The following is a 15,435-nucleotide window of genomic DNA, read 5'->3' as shown; positions in this document are numbered from 1 at the left end:
CCTTAGGCCCGACATGACCCATTAGCCCGATGGGCCGAGCCGGAGCCAGCCCGACCCTGCCCATTGACATCTCTGGTTAGTATATTAGATGGTTTGATATTTGATATTGTTTTAATTTTTAATTTAAAATATTTAATTATATAATAATAATATTTCATTAATTATCAATGATATATATATTTATTATATATTTATTTATTATAAGATTAAATATTATTTTATTTATAATTTAAAATTATTAAATTATATAATAATATATATAAATGTGTATATATTTACTGTTGATTGAGTAAGGATACTAATCTGCTGTTTGTGTACACATGCTCCTTATCGATTCAATAATGATTATAGTATTTTAGGGTTTTGGGTTGACCCAAGTCGAGTGTGGTCGCTCTTCTCCATCCTATCCCCGCCTTAAACAAACAACACAGCAAAACCACCTCTGCTCTATACGACGTAGCATTTGAAACATCCTTACAACCGAATCTTGATAACAAATTTTCCAATATTCGTCGAAGGTAGATCTTCCCATTCAGTCTCAATTTTATTTGATTTTCTTGACATAAATTTATATTTATGGTTATCGCAGACCTTTTTGCTTTTAGCGCTTCTGCTTTGAATTAATCCGTAATCATGGCTACTAGTAAGTTCGTTTTTTGGCTGCTTAAATAAATTCTTGATCTTTTTCCAAATCTTTAGCTTTCGAAATAACATCTTTCGTTGGTTTGTGTGTATAACAGGACTTATGTTTGAGAACTCTTGTGAGGTTGGTGTATTTTCCAAGCTCACTAACGCTTACTGTTTGGTCGCAATCGGAGGTTCTGAAAGCTTCTACAGGTGCCCTTTATTTTATCTTTATTATTCATTTTTAAAAATTATTTGTCTGGGTATGAAATTTTAATGAGTCTTCTGTGTACACAGCACATTTGAAGCTGAGTTAGCAGATGTTATTCCTGTGGTTAAAACATCGATTGGTGGCACTAGAATTATTGGGAGGCTCTGTGCTGGTAAGTTTTTCCCATGTTTAATATGTGGGACAATTACATGACTTCGAAATCACTGGAGATGTGAGATACTATAGTTTTTTTTCTTTTTATACATCATACTTTCTTATTATTATTTCTATTTTGGTTTTATCTGCAGGAAATAAAAAAGGGCTTCTATTGCCGCACACTACCACTGATCAAGGTGATTGTTCTTTAATTTACTTTCACAAGGATTTTTTGTAAGGTTTTTATCCTTAATGAGGTAGTGATTAGCCTCTTTTGATGGTGTTTGCTTTCTTATTTGATTAAATGTCATTATGAGTAATACCATAATATTTTTTAAGGCTATTAGAATTTGTGTCATATGAGGTGTGTTAATAAGCAAGCGTTTGGCAGCTGATTGCTTAAGATTGGCTTTTAGTTAGGCAAAGCATTCTTGGCTTAAAAGCTTTGGCGATATACCAGTGGGAATTATGGGCTGCTGTAGAAGATTCTAAAACTCTAAATACTAGTTCAATGCAATTCAATTTATGCCCAAAATGAATAAGAGCTAAGGCTTAGTGCTTCTTCCTCTTTCACTTGTAACGTTCTTTTGAATTTGATATTCTTTTATTAATTACAACGTGACATCATGTTATGAAATAAATTAATATAAGTGAACTGAATTGGTGAAAGCAGGGGAAAGGCGCAAAGCTTTTCTATTCTATTCAAGTGGATCTGTATTGAGCCAAGTCACCTATTTGATCAAAAAATGTCTTCTCAACTTGATATGAAACCTTTTGCTTTTATCAACTCATATTTCTCAACATGAGATGAAGTTGATTGTTTGGTTGCTTCTCTACTTACTGAAGGAGAGGGTTATAATGTGGTAGACTTGTAAACCACTTAGAGTAACATATTATTTGCAATCTTTATTTCAGTGGTGACATATGATTATGGTTATCTTTATGACTACCTAACTCTATCATTAGAGTTTGTAATTTGTTGATGTTATTTGAAGAGCCGGAAATCAGAGGGAAAATGTTCTATAGTTGTAGATCTTTCACACGTTTACATGCTAAAGTAAAGCAATTAAATTTGGCCTAGAGAAAATGCAAGGGAGAATATGTGTTTTACCGTTGAACATCCACATGTCAATAAATGGAGCGTCCATATGTAATATGGTGGCATTTTTATATAAGTAAAACTTTAGCTTTGAATTCTCACTTCTTTGCTAAGGGAAACCAAATTGGAAAAAAAAAACCAAGAAAAGAAATGCAATTTTATGATGAACCTTGAAACATTGTGTGACGGGCTTAAATTGGCTTGATTAGAACCAATTGATTAAGATTGTCAATGGAAAAGATCATGGTGAGCTCATAGATCATGTAATAGTCTTTTTTATGAATATGCTCCTGATAGTGTGTTATAAAATTAAAAAAAAAAAAATGAACCAGAAGTGAAGAGGAAGCAGAAAGCTTCTTGCCTTTTAATCTTTTCTGGGTGTTAAACAATTACAAACTCATGGTTGCTCTCTACTGTAAATACTAACTTGCTTGGTTACATTGCTATTATTGATTAAATATGGTTGGAAATGTCATTGGTATTAGGTGCAAAAGTTGTTTTGGTGTGCACTGGTGAGTGGTTCCATGATGAACATTGTGGTGTGAATGACTGTCTTCTTTTTTGGAGTCTCAAGAAAGAAAATAAAGGACATCATTTATATTAGGTAGTTTGGGTGTTATGTATCTGACCTTATAATTGTGAGACAACTAGTGAACGGTCTTGAAAATCACTACTCTTCTGGTTTTCTGGTGTCTTACTTGATTGTGTCATTGTCTCTATGAAGCTTAGGTATACCTTTAAGCCACAATTCATAGTTTCTAATGGGAAGTACGAAACTTCTTAATCAGTTCATCTATCTTACAGCAGTGGGAACTTCAGAATGGCCCATTCTTGTCCTTTCTGAATTTGATATTGTGAATGATAAAGCTCTTTGTGTGTTTATATAATTGAATGAATACTGAATGATAAGCATTACTGGAAGTGCTGTCAATTGCTTTAATTATACTGCTACAAGCATTAATGCAGAATTTCTTATAGTGACATAATGAAGTCATGTTATTTTCCCTTTAAATAATGGGTTTCTCATATTATCAAACTAACTCCTTATTGTTGTTGTAGAGCTTCAACACTTGAGAAACAGTCTACCTGACCAAGTTGTTGTGCAGCGTATTGAAGAGAGGCTATCTGCCCTTGGGAATTGCATAGCTTGCAATGACCATGTTGCCCTTGCACACACCGATCTTGACAGGGTAATGTCACCACATAGCTCTTTTAGTTTGCCTTTACTTTGGAATTGAGACTTCATTGTTACACGAGGTATTTAGCTGTTCTTTTGTCCTTTTCTTCCCTGCTACCTTTCTCCTAAAAAAGTACGACGATCGTCATTATCTTCTATCTCTGGGAGATAAAGATCACAATTACAGTATTCCGTTGCCTAGAAAGCACAGGAATAATAGTGAAACTTTTACCTTTTAGATTCTAAATTTGATCACCTAATCTCTTGGTGAATGTCCTTAAAGATAATGATTTCATTAACTTGAAAGTAGAATTAAAATACACCGAAATGGGTTCATTACAAAGTCCACTGAAGAAGCCTTTACTGAAACTTTTATTGGGGATGGTGTAGTTATTTAGGTCGGACAAAATGGTCTGATGAAAATTCCGTTTCCTTTGAATAGATATTGGAATGGCCTTGGAAAAACAACTTATTACTTTTATCGAGAAATCCTTACCTGTTAGGTCCCATGTGAAGTTGGATTGTAGGGAGATGAAAATTTTAGTGGCTTTCGAAGTTGGCTTTATTGTTTGAGAAGTGAAAAAATTTCTGCTATTATAATACAATGTTTGTGACTAAAGGTTATTAAAGCTATATGGAGCCCTTTTATGATATAATGTTTTTTTCTTTCTGCAATTGCATTAATGTATTTTTTGTTTTTAACAGGAAACTGAGGAACTGATTGCAGATGTTCTTGGAGTAGAAGTTTTCAGGCAGACAATAGCTGGTAACATCCTTGTGGGTAGTTATTGTACCTTCTCTAATAGAGGTGGCTTGGTAAGACATAAATACATTCCATACTTAACGCAACTAGTGAAAAGCATTTTATCTGTGTCTTTCTAACAAGGTAACTTTCTGCTATCCCTGGAGTAGGTTCACCCACATACATCCATTGAAGACTTGGATGAACTTTCAACACTTCTTCAAGTACCTTTGGTGGCTGGGACAGTGAACCGTGGAAGTGAAGTGATCGCTGCTGGGTTGACTGTTAATGACTGGACAGCATTTTGTGGATCAGACACCACAGCAACTGAACTATCCGTTATTGAGAGTGTTTTCAAGTTGAGGGAAGCTCAACCTAGTGCCATTGTGGATGAGATGAGGAAATCTTTAATTGACACTTATGTCTAAGACTCGTATTCTTGTCATCACAGTCTTCCCTTGGTCTTCAACTGTTTACCAATGATGGAGGTGAAGCCACTTAGATTTTTTAAGTTGGTTACGTTTGTTGTGCTTGTTATAACCTTGTTTTCCCCACTGGCACTGGACGTTTAAAAATCTCATGGAGTCATGTGTAAAGGGAGTTTGTAACTCATTAGTGATTGAACAAAACCAAAAGATCAAGCATTCATGAACTCCTGTAGTTGAAAAGAGAAAAATGTTTGCATGTTTTCTAAAGGTTACAAGTAATAAAGTATAGTTGGATAATCTGCTTGGACTTTTTGTGATACATGGAACTCAGTTTCAGACTATGTAGAACAAAACATGTTAATATCAGTCACAGTTTGAAGTCTGAGGATCAAATTCTTCTTACATTGAGATTGAAGGTAATATGTTGTAAACTCGTTAAGTTAAAAGCATGTGTATGGCAGAAAAGACAAATATCACTAATTTACCAGCAACAGCGATTGTCCTATATTGCAGTTACTTGTGTGCTATCAGTAGACAGTGACTCCTTTCTATGAGCTCAGGCTTCTGTATCTACTTTCTCTTTAGCAGTGACTTCTCCGCTTGTGGGCCTGTAAAGGTTAGATGCCATATTTTTGTTATTAAACATGGCAAGAAGCAAATACAAAAATTATAAGATTAAACTCTATGTTGCAGACGATTCAAAAGGGCTGAACAACTGGTGTACATGAAAAACAGACCATCAGTTTGGCATGGTTATTGCATTGAACTTCTAAATCCTAACTTGATTAATAGCCACACTTCGATTAAAATTTTAATGAAGCTTTTCATTGTATTATTAGACCAGAAAAGTGAAAACGATTCCTTCCATCAGAGGAATCACCCTTGCTACCCCATATAGTTCCTCCTATTGTTATTTCAAAGGGAATTCAGTTCAAAAAAAGATCAAAGCTCAAAACAGTTAACCATTAAAAAAATGGCCTTCCTGGTGCAATGATTTTAATTCAAAGAAAATGGCAGTTTAACCATAGTTTCTAAATGATAGGAGAGTAAAAACTGGAAGAAATACACACTTACAAGCCACTTAAAACTTTAATAGTGTCATAGAAAAACCATTGCAGAGTCACCATTGGTCCCACGAGCATTATCCGGATAGGAAGGCTTCTGGTAAACAGATTGATGAACCCAATTTTCTTGATAGCCTACTCATTAGAAAGTGCAATTAAAAACTAAAATGTTGTGATTTTGCACGAGAGGAATCAAATGTAAAAATAGCCCAGAGGCAATACCATCATGAGATTATCAGCCTTTTTATTATAAAGAGAGGAAACAATATTGTCAGCAGGATTAGAAATAAAGCTACCAACAGCTCCAGCAGCATAGCCAGCTAAACATGTCACACCAAGTTGTTGAGTTTTTGAGCATTCTGCCTTTGTTTTTCTAATGATGTTACCGTACAAAAAGTCCACAGAATGCTCAAATGTGGAGAACATAACCATACAGACTGCAGCAAAAATCTGAAGTTAATTGATACTTATATTGAAGGGCACTCAAACAATATGTGCTCAATGATCAAGCATATGGTGCCATTTAAGAGAGTGGGTAGCTGCAAATCTACAAGTTTCCATGTAGAACCTCAGTAGAAATTATGCTGGGCCAAAATCCTAGTCAAAACACATAACAAAGGGGGAAATGTATCTTTCAATATTTTGCGCATGTAGCTCATTTCCTAATAAGAGATCATATTCTATAACAGATGCTTCATGGAGATGCCAGGGTAGCCAAATTAAAACTAATTGATAAAATACCTCCACACCTAAATTAAGGATTGATTGATAACTATAAATAACCGATTAGATAGGGAAAAGAAAAACTTCAACGGTGAAGGAAACTGCAGTAGTTACACGGAAGGTTTCGGCCCCAAAGAGGAAGTAGCCACCTATAAAAACTGCAACCAACAAGAGCAACAAAAAATTGTAAGATCCCCACAACAGGAGAGAAACATGAAATACTAAATAGTTATTCTACTTGTGGATCACTAACCCAAAGACCCCTTCTGATGCATAAAGCCTAGGAAAGCCATCAGCCAAACCCTTCGCGAAATGGGGTTGTGCTTGAACCCGGACTTTAATGGCTTCAAACGGGCAAAGAGCAACATTGGCAAACACTTCAGCAGAAGCACTACTGATAAAGAAAACGAAACTCCTATTGCAGTCCCCTAAAACACTAGAATAAAGAGTCTTGAAGTACTCGTATAAACCAAATCTACAACCACCTTGAACACCATAACCAAAGAACTTGCCGGCCCAACCTCTCCAAAAGGCAGAAGGGCCTTGCTCTTTCAATAATGTAGTGAAACAGGAAGCAATACTGTTATATTTAATGGGATACACCTACAGAAAAATGCAGGGATCTTTATATCATAAAAGAATATAAAAACTTACATTGCAAAGCCATAGATGAAAAGAATAGCAAATACAAAGAAATACGAAAAAAAAAAGGGAGAAGAAAGGTACCTGCATATTGACTTTGAGGACATCAAGAGGAGTGAGAGCGACATGGGTGGCACCAGAACTGAGCATTCCTCCAATGGCGCAAACCCTATAATAACTTTTCTCTTTATTTCTTCCTTCCACCATCTCTCTATATTCCTTTCACTTCACCAAGTCTTAAGCACAAGCATTCCTGTTTGTTTTTTGTGTCTTGCAAAACCCAAAACCCCGGAGAGGCTGCCGCAGTAAAAGAAAAGCAAAATACACTTTAACAACGGAGGGATTTTCTGTGAAAACCAAAGCTGCTCCACATTTTCCGTATTGACAAGTCAAATGTTGAGTGAATGGTCGGTTAATTCATATGGACTAGTTCAATTATCTTGTAGGACATTTATATTTTCAACTGATAGAATAGTCCCCCAACAACGGACATGGTTAATTAAGAGTCAAGTTGATTGATCAGGGGTGGTTTTGTCTTTTTGTTTGGGTTTTACTAATACCATTGTTGACAATGAGAAACTTTTATTTGTTAGTAGCAAAATCATCCCTTATAGTTTGGGTTTATTTATAATTTAGAGATTCCAATTTCCTTTCACTTTCTTCCTCTTTTTTGCCACTATAAAAACTTAGAAAGTCTTATACAATTTTTTAAACTTTAGCTTTGAAAAGTTTAGAAAATATAAAAAATATTTTTTTAAAACTAAGTTAAATAGAAATAATTAGTTTTAAAAATAAAGGTAAAAAAAATGAGATAAATTTTTTTAAAATAAAATTAATAAATAACGTTTTTATTTTTAATAATAATAAATAAATTAACAGGCGGGTTAATATTTAAATTTTTAAAATTTTATAGATAAAAGTTTAGAATTACACTAAACCTTTGGCGGGAATAAGAGTTTCTGCCTAATTAGTATTCAAATTTATACTGATAACAAATTTAGAATAAAATGAATTTATGATAATACTATATTATGCAAGTGTTTACATAAAAGGATTAGAGGCCAGCCACAATTGGTTCGGTTACTTTTTGGGTCTTGAGCCCAATTGTGCCATAACCAGGCTTCACAACATTGAGCTTGATAGAAGTTTGCAGAGCCCCGACTTTAAATTCCTGTGCAAACTGCTATCTGTGACTGTGAAGGGTCAAAACGACTTTGAGTGAATATGGGGTAAGACGGAAAATTACGAAGAAGGTCAAGGTTTTGAGGGGAAGTGTAGCATGGAAAAGACAGATCGGATCCCTCTTGAGACGAGACCCGGCATCTTGATTATCGGATCCTGCAACGTCGGAAAACGCACTCTTATCTCCCGTAATAATCTTTTTTTTTGTTTTTTTAAATTGATTTATTGATTCGATTGAGTTAATTATGTGGGGGATTGAATTGTTCTCGTAATTATTTGTTATCTGTTTAATTGTAGGATTGCTTTCCGTTGATCTTGAAGAAGGTTCTGATTCTTCAACTGAACTAGTAGTTCATGGGTATTCATTCTCTTTTTTTTAATTCGAACTTTCTTTTTGGAATTTTTACAAACATTTATTATGCATTGTGTGTAATGGGTATCTACTCGCAGGTGGACTATCAACACGAAGTATTATACTGCTGATGTTTCAGTATGGATGGCTCATCTACACGACGACTTTTCTATTGGCTCTCTTCCCTTTTTCGACCAGTTGGCTGCACTAGTCATGGTTTTTGACCTCAATGATGTTAGCCTCCGCCACCCAACTAATCATTATTATTCTTCTGATTGCGAATGCTTAGAGTTAGCTAATGAGGTTGTTGTAATGTGTTAATTAATTAATATGACTGTTTCTTTTATGTTTATGTTCAGCTATCAACTTTAATCTCTCTCAAGGACTGGGTGTCTGGTATTAATCTTCAGAAGTTTGAAATACTTTTGTGCATTGGGAACAAAGTGGATTGTCTTCTAGGTCATCCGGTTCATGCTGAATACAGAAGGCGTTTGCTGAAGCAGGGAGAGTCTTCTGCTGATCCTTGTCCAGATTTCAGTCAATATGGAATTTCTGAAACTGAAGGAAGTAGTTTGTTGGGGGATGAAGAACCATCATGGGAGATTAGGAGGAGGTCGTGTTTGGAATGGTGTGCAGAGCATAACTTTGAATATGTTGAAGCTTGTGCTTCTAATGTTGATTTTGACAAATGTAAGGCTCCCTTGTGCCTTTGTATGAATTATTTGCTTTTGGTGGATAAGAACTAGGATCAGTTAGTTTTCTACTTTGATTTCAAAATTTGGCAGCATATAAACACATAAACGATAACGGAAACTGTTCTTGACAGGTTTATCAGTCAATGGCGATTCACAAGGAGTTCAACGTCTCTATGATGCTCTTTCTGCTCATATGTGGCCTGGAATGATTTTAAAAGCTGGTGATAAGATATCTGAACCATCATTACCTGAGAGAGAAGGTTTTATACACCACTTCCATTCACTTTTAACTTCTCAATTGTCAATAACATTGCTTACTGTTCTCTTCCTTGCTGCCCAGAGTTGTCTGAAGAAGAATCTGATTTTGAATTTGACTATGAAGTTCTCTCTGCTGGTTCAGCTGAGCCGTGGGGTGACACAGATGAAGTGTGGGTTTCAGCCAACGGTACTAGTGAATTCCCAAATACTTGGGGGTTCACTTAGTCTTGATAATACAGTCTCAGAAGATGGCCAAGAGAATGTATCCAGTGGCAACAATGGCGGGCTGCAACCCTCAACTTCGAGGGTTGAATTTGTTGATGAGATAGACAATGAAGTGTTACAAAATGCAGGAGGTCCTGATTTAGCGTTGGAATTGGATAAGGGCACACATTTTGACTTTGAGGATTTGGAACAGTTGATGTCTGAGATCAAGAATATTCGTAACAACTTAAGGTCGATGCCTGACTTTCAGAGGAGGGAAATGGCTGCAACTCTTGCTATGAAAATGGCTACTATGTTTGGAGGCAGCAGTGATGAAGAAGAGGGTCTTGATTTGATCTAAGATGCTATTACCATGTGTGAAATTTGGCAAAACCGAATATCTGATTGTGACACTGAAAGTAGTAGGTGTGCTTATAATGTTATGGTTGACAAGCCCTGATCTAGTTGGAGATGAGGATAGTGGTAGGCATCCGAGTGTGAAGATATGGTTGTTGTGGATGCTCAGAATGTTTAGAAAAGTAGGTGGAAAACTGGAAAAACAAGTGATGTCTAAATAGATAATCAGCTTAGCAAGAAAGGTATTTGATAGAGAAAAATGTCATGAATATATGAGATTCCCATAGAATTTGTGCATCTTAGTGACCTTTAAAATGATGATTTGATTGACCAAGGAAAGAGTACATTTACTCCACGAGATAATTACAACACTTTTGTTTCTCGTACAAATGCACAGGTTGAATCCCGAGTGAATTAAATTATCTACATCAAATACTTGGCCTTTCTTTCTGGCATGCATGTATAAGTGTGTGTGGGGTGAATTATTGTTCCCGCTAAAGGTTGGGCTCAAAAACATTGTTCACCCATTAAGACATAAATCACAACTTTTCCATCCAAATTCTAACGTTGTTAATGGAAAATCTACAGTAAAACAGTAGAATGATTTGTTTTCCTAAAATAAAAAAAAAAAATCTCCTTCAGCAATACGTATCTTTGTCATAGCCATCACATCTCAACCATTACCCACAGTCACATCTCTTTCACAGCTACCACCACCACTGAACCCTAATGCCATTGGCAACAATGACTCCATTCTTCAATGGGCCAAAAGACTATTTCCTATCCAAGTTTTAACATAATCTTAAAAGTATATCTATAATAGTTTAAAAATTTAAATATCCACTCATAAATTAACTTTTATTAGAGATAAAGGTAAAATCGTTATTTTATCATTAAACCCTAAAACCTAAAAAAATTTATGTAATTTCCTCTCTAAATTTAGAAAACTAATAATTTTTCTCATAATTAAACTTTAAAACGCTGCATTTCCTCTTCTAGGATTTTAATTTTTCAGGTGAATCGAAATCCAATCATCGCAAAGGAGGAGTGTCGACGAAGTTCGATGGAGAAGAAGCTTCCTTCGTTACGCCTCTGGATGATGCATCGTCGTCTATATTTGGACAACAAAGTGGTGAAGCTTCTGGATAACTCTTAGTCATCCAGAGTCATCAATGTGTTGACGGATGAAGCTTCTTCTCTGCCAAACTTCGTCGACATCCTCCTTTATGGTGGTTTGATTTCGGTTCACCTTAAAAATTGAAACCTTAAGAGAGAAATATAATTTTTCAAAATTTAATTATGAGAAAAAATTGTTAATTTTCTAAGTTTAGGGAGGAAAATGATATAAATTTTTAAGGTTTAGTAGTAAAATAATAATTTTACTTTTGTCTCTAATAAAAGTTAGTTCATAAGTAAACATCTAGATTTTTAAACTGTTACAGATATAATTTTAACAGTGAGATAAAATTTCGGTGGGAAATAGTCTTTTGGCCTCTTCAATATTGATCTCTACCCAACAAGACGGCCATGATAAAATTTCCAACTCCAAAAATCACTTTCACCTTCCATCCTCATTAACTTTTAACACAGTTAACACATAAAAGTTTATAAAACTCTCAAAGTCATCATCACCCTGACTTTTTCTCAATTTCAAATCATTACCAACAGTTATCGCTGTCACAAAAAAAAAAAAAATGATGACCAAAAACAAAGAGATAGATAAAAACACTCAATTTGCCTAAGCCTGGTGGGCTTGTGCTTGCACTGGTTGACAAGCGACTTCTTAACATTATGGAAAACACTTCCATTTTGGCATTGACAGCCCATGGACCACTCTTGTTTTACACCCTGAATTTGAAAAATTTTGAGTCGAAAAGTGTGATTTATACTATAAAACGGTTAAAGCGTTTTTAGGACAAATCTTGGGTGGGAACTTGCAATTCACTCATATATGAAAGCATGTGGACCCTTGAAGGATTGAGTTATCTTAATCTACAATTCAGGTCTTCTGTAAGCTATAATCCAAGAAGAACAACTGCTCTATCCCACTAGTCTTTGGCAAGATTCATCAGATGGATAGAGCCATGGCATCTTCTTTTCTGTTGCCTTTTCTTTCTTTTGTCTTTTTCAAAGTTGTCAGATAATCAAGATGTTAATCATTAAAGATGAAACAAATAAACAAAAAGCAAACTACTATTTTTCATTCAAAAATGGACAAAACCGCACTCAATTTCTTAATTTTTAAGCATCAATCTAAAATCCAAAGTCTTCTGAAAAAAGAAAAAAAAAAAAACTAACAGTACAAGGGTATGACAATCATTTTTTTACTAAAAATATAAAAATAAAAATTTGAAAAAAAACCACCTACATAGATGCCAAATTGCACAACAAAAGATGCGATTGGATTAGAATCAAACTAGATAGATGTGATCTTCTGAGATAGTATATTTTTGACTTTGATTATGATAAAATCATATCTAAAAGATATGATCTTATCATCATGCATCTATTTGATGTAGTGATAAATTCGATTTGAGTTATTCAAACTTAAATTGTTATTTAGTTTAATTTGAATTTTCTCGACTTGTTGGTATTACTTAGTAGAATTCACTTTGTTGGCAGTTATTCTCCTTTTTCTTTTTTAATTATTCTTCTTTTTCTTTTTTATTGAAACTATTTATTAGTTGAGTAAGTTAAACTTAATCTAAAACTGACAATTTTAGATTCAAACTGAGCTTGAGATAACTCTTGTTCGAGTTTGTCTTTGCTTAAATCCACTTTTAGTTTGGTGCAATTTTGACAATTCTAGCCTTCGAATCGCACCTTTTGGGTTTTGATCTTAGTAGACCTTCTAACTATTGAATCCGACCAAATTGTCAATGCCCATAGCCTATAGGGGTAGATGTGAACCGAACCGAACCTGAACACTTTTCAGCGTAAGTTTAACTCGAATAAAAATGATTTGATTTGATTTGATTTTGACTCGAATTTATTGTTTAAATTCATTATTTGAATTTGTGTCTCATTAATAAAACAATATTGTTTAATAATTACTTAACATAATTTGAATCAAGTTATGAGTCAAATTCAAACTGAATCAAGTCATCTGTCTAATTTATGAGTCAAACCAAATTGAACTCTTTTTAGCTTGAACTCAGTTTGGTTTCAAAATGAGTCAAATCTTTTATCTCAAATTTGCTTTAAATTTAAACTAAATAGATTCAAATCGAATTAAATTGAACCTAATTGACTTTGGAACCAAGCTAGCCGGTGCAACACTAATATCCCGGGGTGATAAAATCATATAATAATTTCATAAAAGTTAAACAGTCGGGGGTACTGTGATCATTTTCTTTTCGGACACAGTGTCATGTCCCTTTTTGGGCATTGGAGTTAGGTTTAAGGTGGAAATCTGTTGTTTAAGAATCCAATTTCAAGGGGTTGGAACTATTCTTTCCCAAACCTTGGGTGGGACAAAATCTTTTCACAAGTGTAATGATCATCACAATCCTGATACATTAAGGCTTAGTTGTAGTGAAAAGTTATATAAAGATAAAAAGAGTGAGAGATGGACAAACAGAAGCTGAATAAATTAAAAGTTGAAGTCATGTTTCTACAGTAAACCTCATGTTCTGGTATCCAAAGTGGGAATAAAGTAATAAAAAATATAAGCAAAGTGCTAAACTTTATTATAATATCATTAAATCATTACAATTTCTGATAACAATCACAGAATTACATGTTAACACTTAGATCATATGAACTTATGATCCTCTAACTGAGAACATAACAATTCATTTCATCAGCCAAGTAAAATGAAGGATTACCTGTACATCTCTCTTCTCATACTGATTAAGATTCAAGGCAAGAACCAATTATTATTGTTGTTGTTGTTATCATCTTCGGCCTTCACTTGCGGCTGGGTAACAGAAGCTCCTCCATCAGAGGCGGCAGAAGGTCCACCAGCAGGGAACTGACCACAGTTCTGGCACCGGGCAACCACCAAAATTTGACGGCATGAAGGGCAAGAGGAGTGTGAAGCGAGCCACCTGTCTATGCAAACAACATGGAAGCCATGGCCACACTGTGGCAACATCCTCATCTCATCTCCTTCAGCAAACTCGCCTAAACAAATTGCACACTCGGCGGAGGATAATGCTGCCAGCTTTGTGGTTTTGGTGTAGGTGTACTTGGGGAGAGACCGCAGAACCTTCTTTTTAACCCCTTTGTTTGCTGCTGAGGATGGACGGTTAGCGTTGCGGTGGCGACACCAGGCACAGCGGGCTGCAGCCACTAGACCCACCACACATATCAAAGCACAAAGAAGAGCAGCTAGAACCAACACAAATTCTGACTCCTGTAAAGTGACTGAGTCAGACGGTGGAGCTGCAGATGAAAAGGGTTTTTGGTGGGATAAAAGAGCTCTTGAGAAACCAGTCATTGTTGCTAATAAGTTGATGATGAAAGCTGAATAGAGAGTAAACTGAAGGGCATGTATTTATAGCAGAATTGAAATTTGGGTTATGAGTTGATCTTTCGGGTAATGAAGATTAAGGAAGATAAAAATCACTTGACAGGCAGACTGATCTGCTTAATGAAAATAACTTTTTGGGTAAGATGGCTTTGAAAATGGAAATAACTCTGGTAACAAGTGTTAGCAAATCAGCCATTGATTTGAAAGGAATATGTGACTTGTTTCTATTGTACAGCTAACCTGAAAAGGATACTTAATGAAATTTGCCTTAAGAGAAGACTAGTAACAGAATTAGTAAAGCAGTGACAATCTCAAAGGCAGGTGCTCTTTCTGATGTTTTTACCAACTGGGTAATTTTACATGTGCATTGTCTGGCAAATAGGCCCCTCTCTCTCTTTCTCAAACTCTCCTCTTGGAGTTTTACTCTCAACAAAATACCTAGACCTGTCATCCAATACATTGTTATCCAAAGAAGAAAAATAAAAGATAAAATGATCTGAAATTTGACCATTGTTATTGGGTTCACATCAAATCTCCATCATGGATTTGGAAAAGGTTAGGCGATATAGATAAAGTATAGCAAGAGGGTATTGGTGCAATCACAGTCCAATTGGTAAATGGGTTAATGCTTCCACTATTATTTATGGTACTATAAATGGTGAGACATCAGATGAGCCTAGTCAGTACACCATTGCTATCAAGGGTAAGGTAACCAACAGATTTCCAAAGATAATCTTTTGCTAATTAAACTAAACTAGAAAAACTATGCTATGTGGGTTTTGTGCAGTTTTAAATTTATGTAATTGTGTTAAACAAGGAAACATGTAATCTTAATCATGAAACCACCAGTGTCTGGTGTTTCAAGCATCTTTTAAGTGCTCTAACCATTTCAAAACTCAAACTATAGCACCTCAGCCTTTTGAATCATCTGATAGTTGAATATGTTTCTTCTGGGTTGTAATACCCTCAGGTACGTTCCAGGGGCATTTGTGTTTTTTGATCATACTTTGAGACATTTCCAGTTTTAAATTTATATGTTGAAATGTA

The 15,435-nt window shown here is 35.1% G+C and overlaps 3 protein-coding genes and 1 pseudogene across 4 annotated transcripts; 2 read left to right on the top strand and 2 right to left on the bottom strand.

The window, feature by feature from the left end:
* Positions 1-322: 322 nt before the first annotated feature.
* Positions 323-4,734, top strand: LOC123223552 (eukaryotic translation initiation factor 6-2). Of its 2 annotated transcripts, XM_044646762.1 has the most exons (9): positions 324-518; positions 590-643; positions 741-837; positions 922-1,007; positions 1,144-1,188; positions 3,150-3,280; positions 3,973-4,083; positions 4,180-4,483; positions 4,521-4,734. In XM_044646762.1, the coding sequence occupies exons 2-8, from the start codon at positions 634-636 to the stop codon at positions 4,435-4,437; spliced, it is 738 nt and encodes a 245-aa protein (XP_044502697.1). In that variant the 5' UTR covers positions 324-518; positions 590-633; the 3' UTR covers positions 4,438-4,483; positions 4,521-4,734. The 2 variants fall into 2 exon arrangements, with proteins under 2 accessions (XP_044502690.1, XP_044502697.1); XM_044646755.1 differs by having other exon boundaries at positions 323-518; positions 4,180-4,734.
* Positions 4,629-7,238, bottom strand: LOC123223546 (mitochondrial phosphate carrier protein 1, mitochondrial). Its single transcript, XM_044646747.1, has 6 exons — positions 6,951-7,238; positions 6,478-6,827; positions 6,339-6,382; positions 5,724-5,938; positions 5,512-5,636; positions 4,629-5,045 (listed from the first exon to the last, which is right to left on the bottom strand). Exons 1-6 carry the CDS (start codon positions 7,071-7,073, stop codon positions 4,994-4,996), a joined length of 909 nt encoding a protein of 302 aa, XP_044502682.1. The 5' UTR covers positions 7,074-7,238; the 3' UTR covers positions 4,629-4,993.
* An 811-nt stretch (positions 7,239-8,049) lies between these two features.
* On the top strand, positions 8,050-10,211 carry LOC123211291 (annotated as a pseudogene).
* A 3,371-nt stretch (positions 10,212-13,582) lies between these two features.
* On the bottom strand, positions 13,583-14,476 carry LOC123213451 (RING-H2 finger protein ATL8-like). Its single transcript, XM_044632889.1, has one exon. The coding sequence runs from the start codon at positions 14,353-14,355 to the stop codon at positions 13,774-13,776; it is 582 nt and encodes a 193-aa protein (XP_044488824.1). The 5' UTR covers positions 14,356-14,476; the 3' UTR covers positions 13,583-13,773.
* Between the last annotated feature and the right edge of the window lie 959 nt (positions 14,477-15,435).

The sequence above is a fragment of the Mangifera indica genome, chromosome 1 (assembly GCF_011075055.1).
Source record: "Mangifera indica cultivar Alphonso chromosome 1, CATAS_Mindica_2.1, whole genome shotgun sequence".
NCBI classification, from domain to species: Eukaryota; Viridiplantae; Streptophyta; class Magnoliopsida; order Sapindales; family Anacardiaceae; genus Mangifera; species Mangifera indica.
The sequence above is the reverse complement of the archived record's forward strand: the minus strand, read 5'-3'. Positions and strand labels throughout refer to the sequence as shown.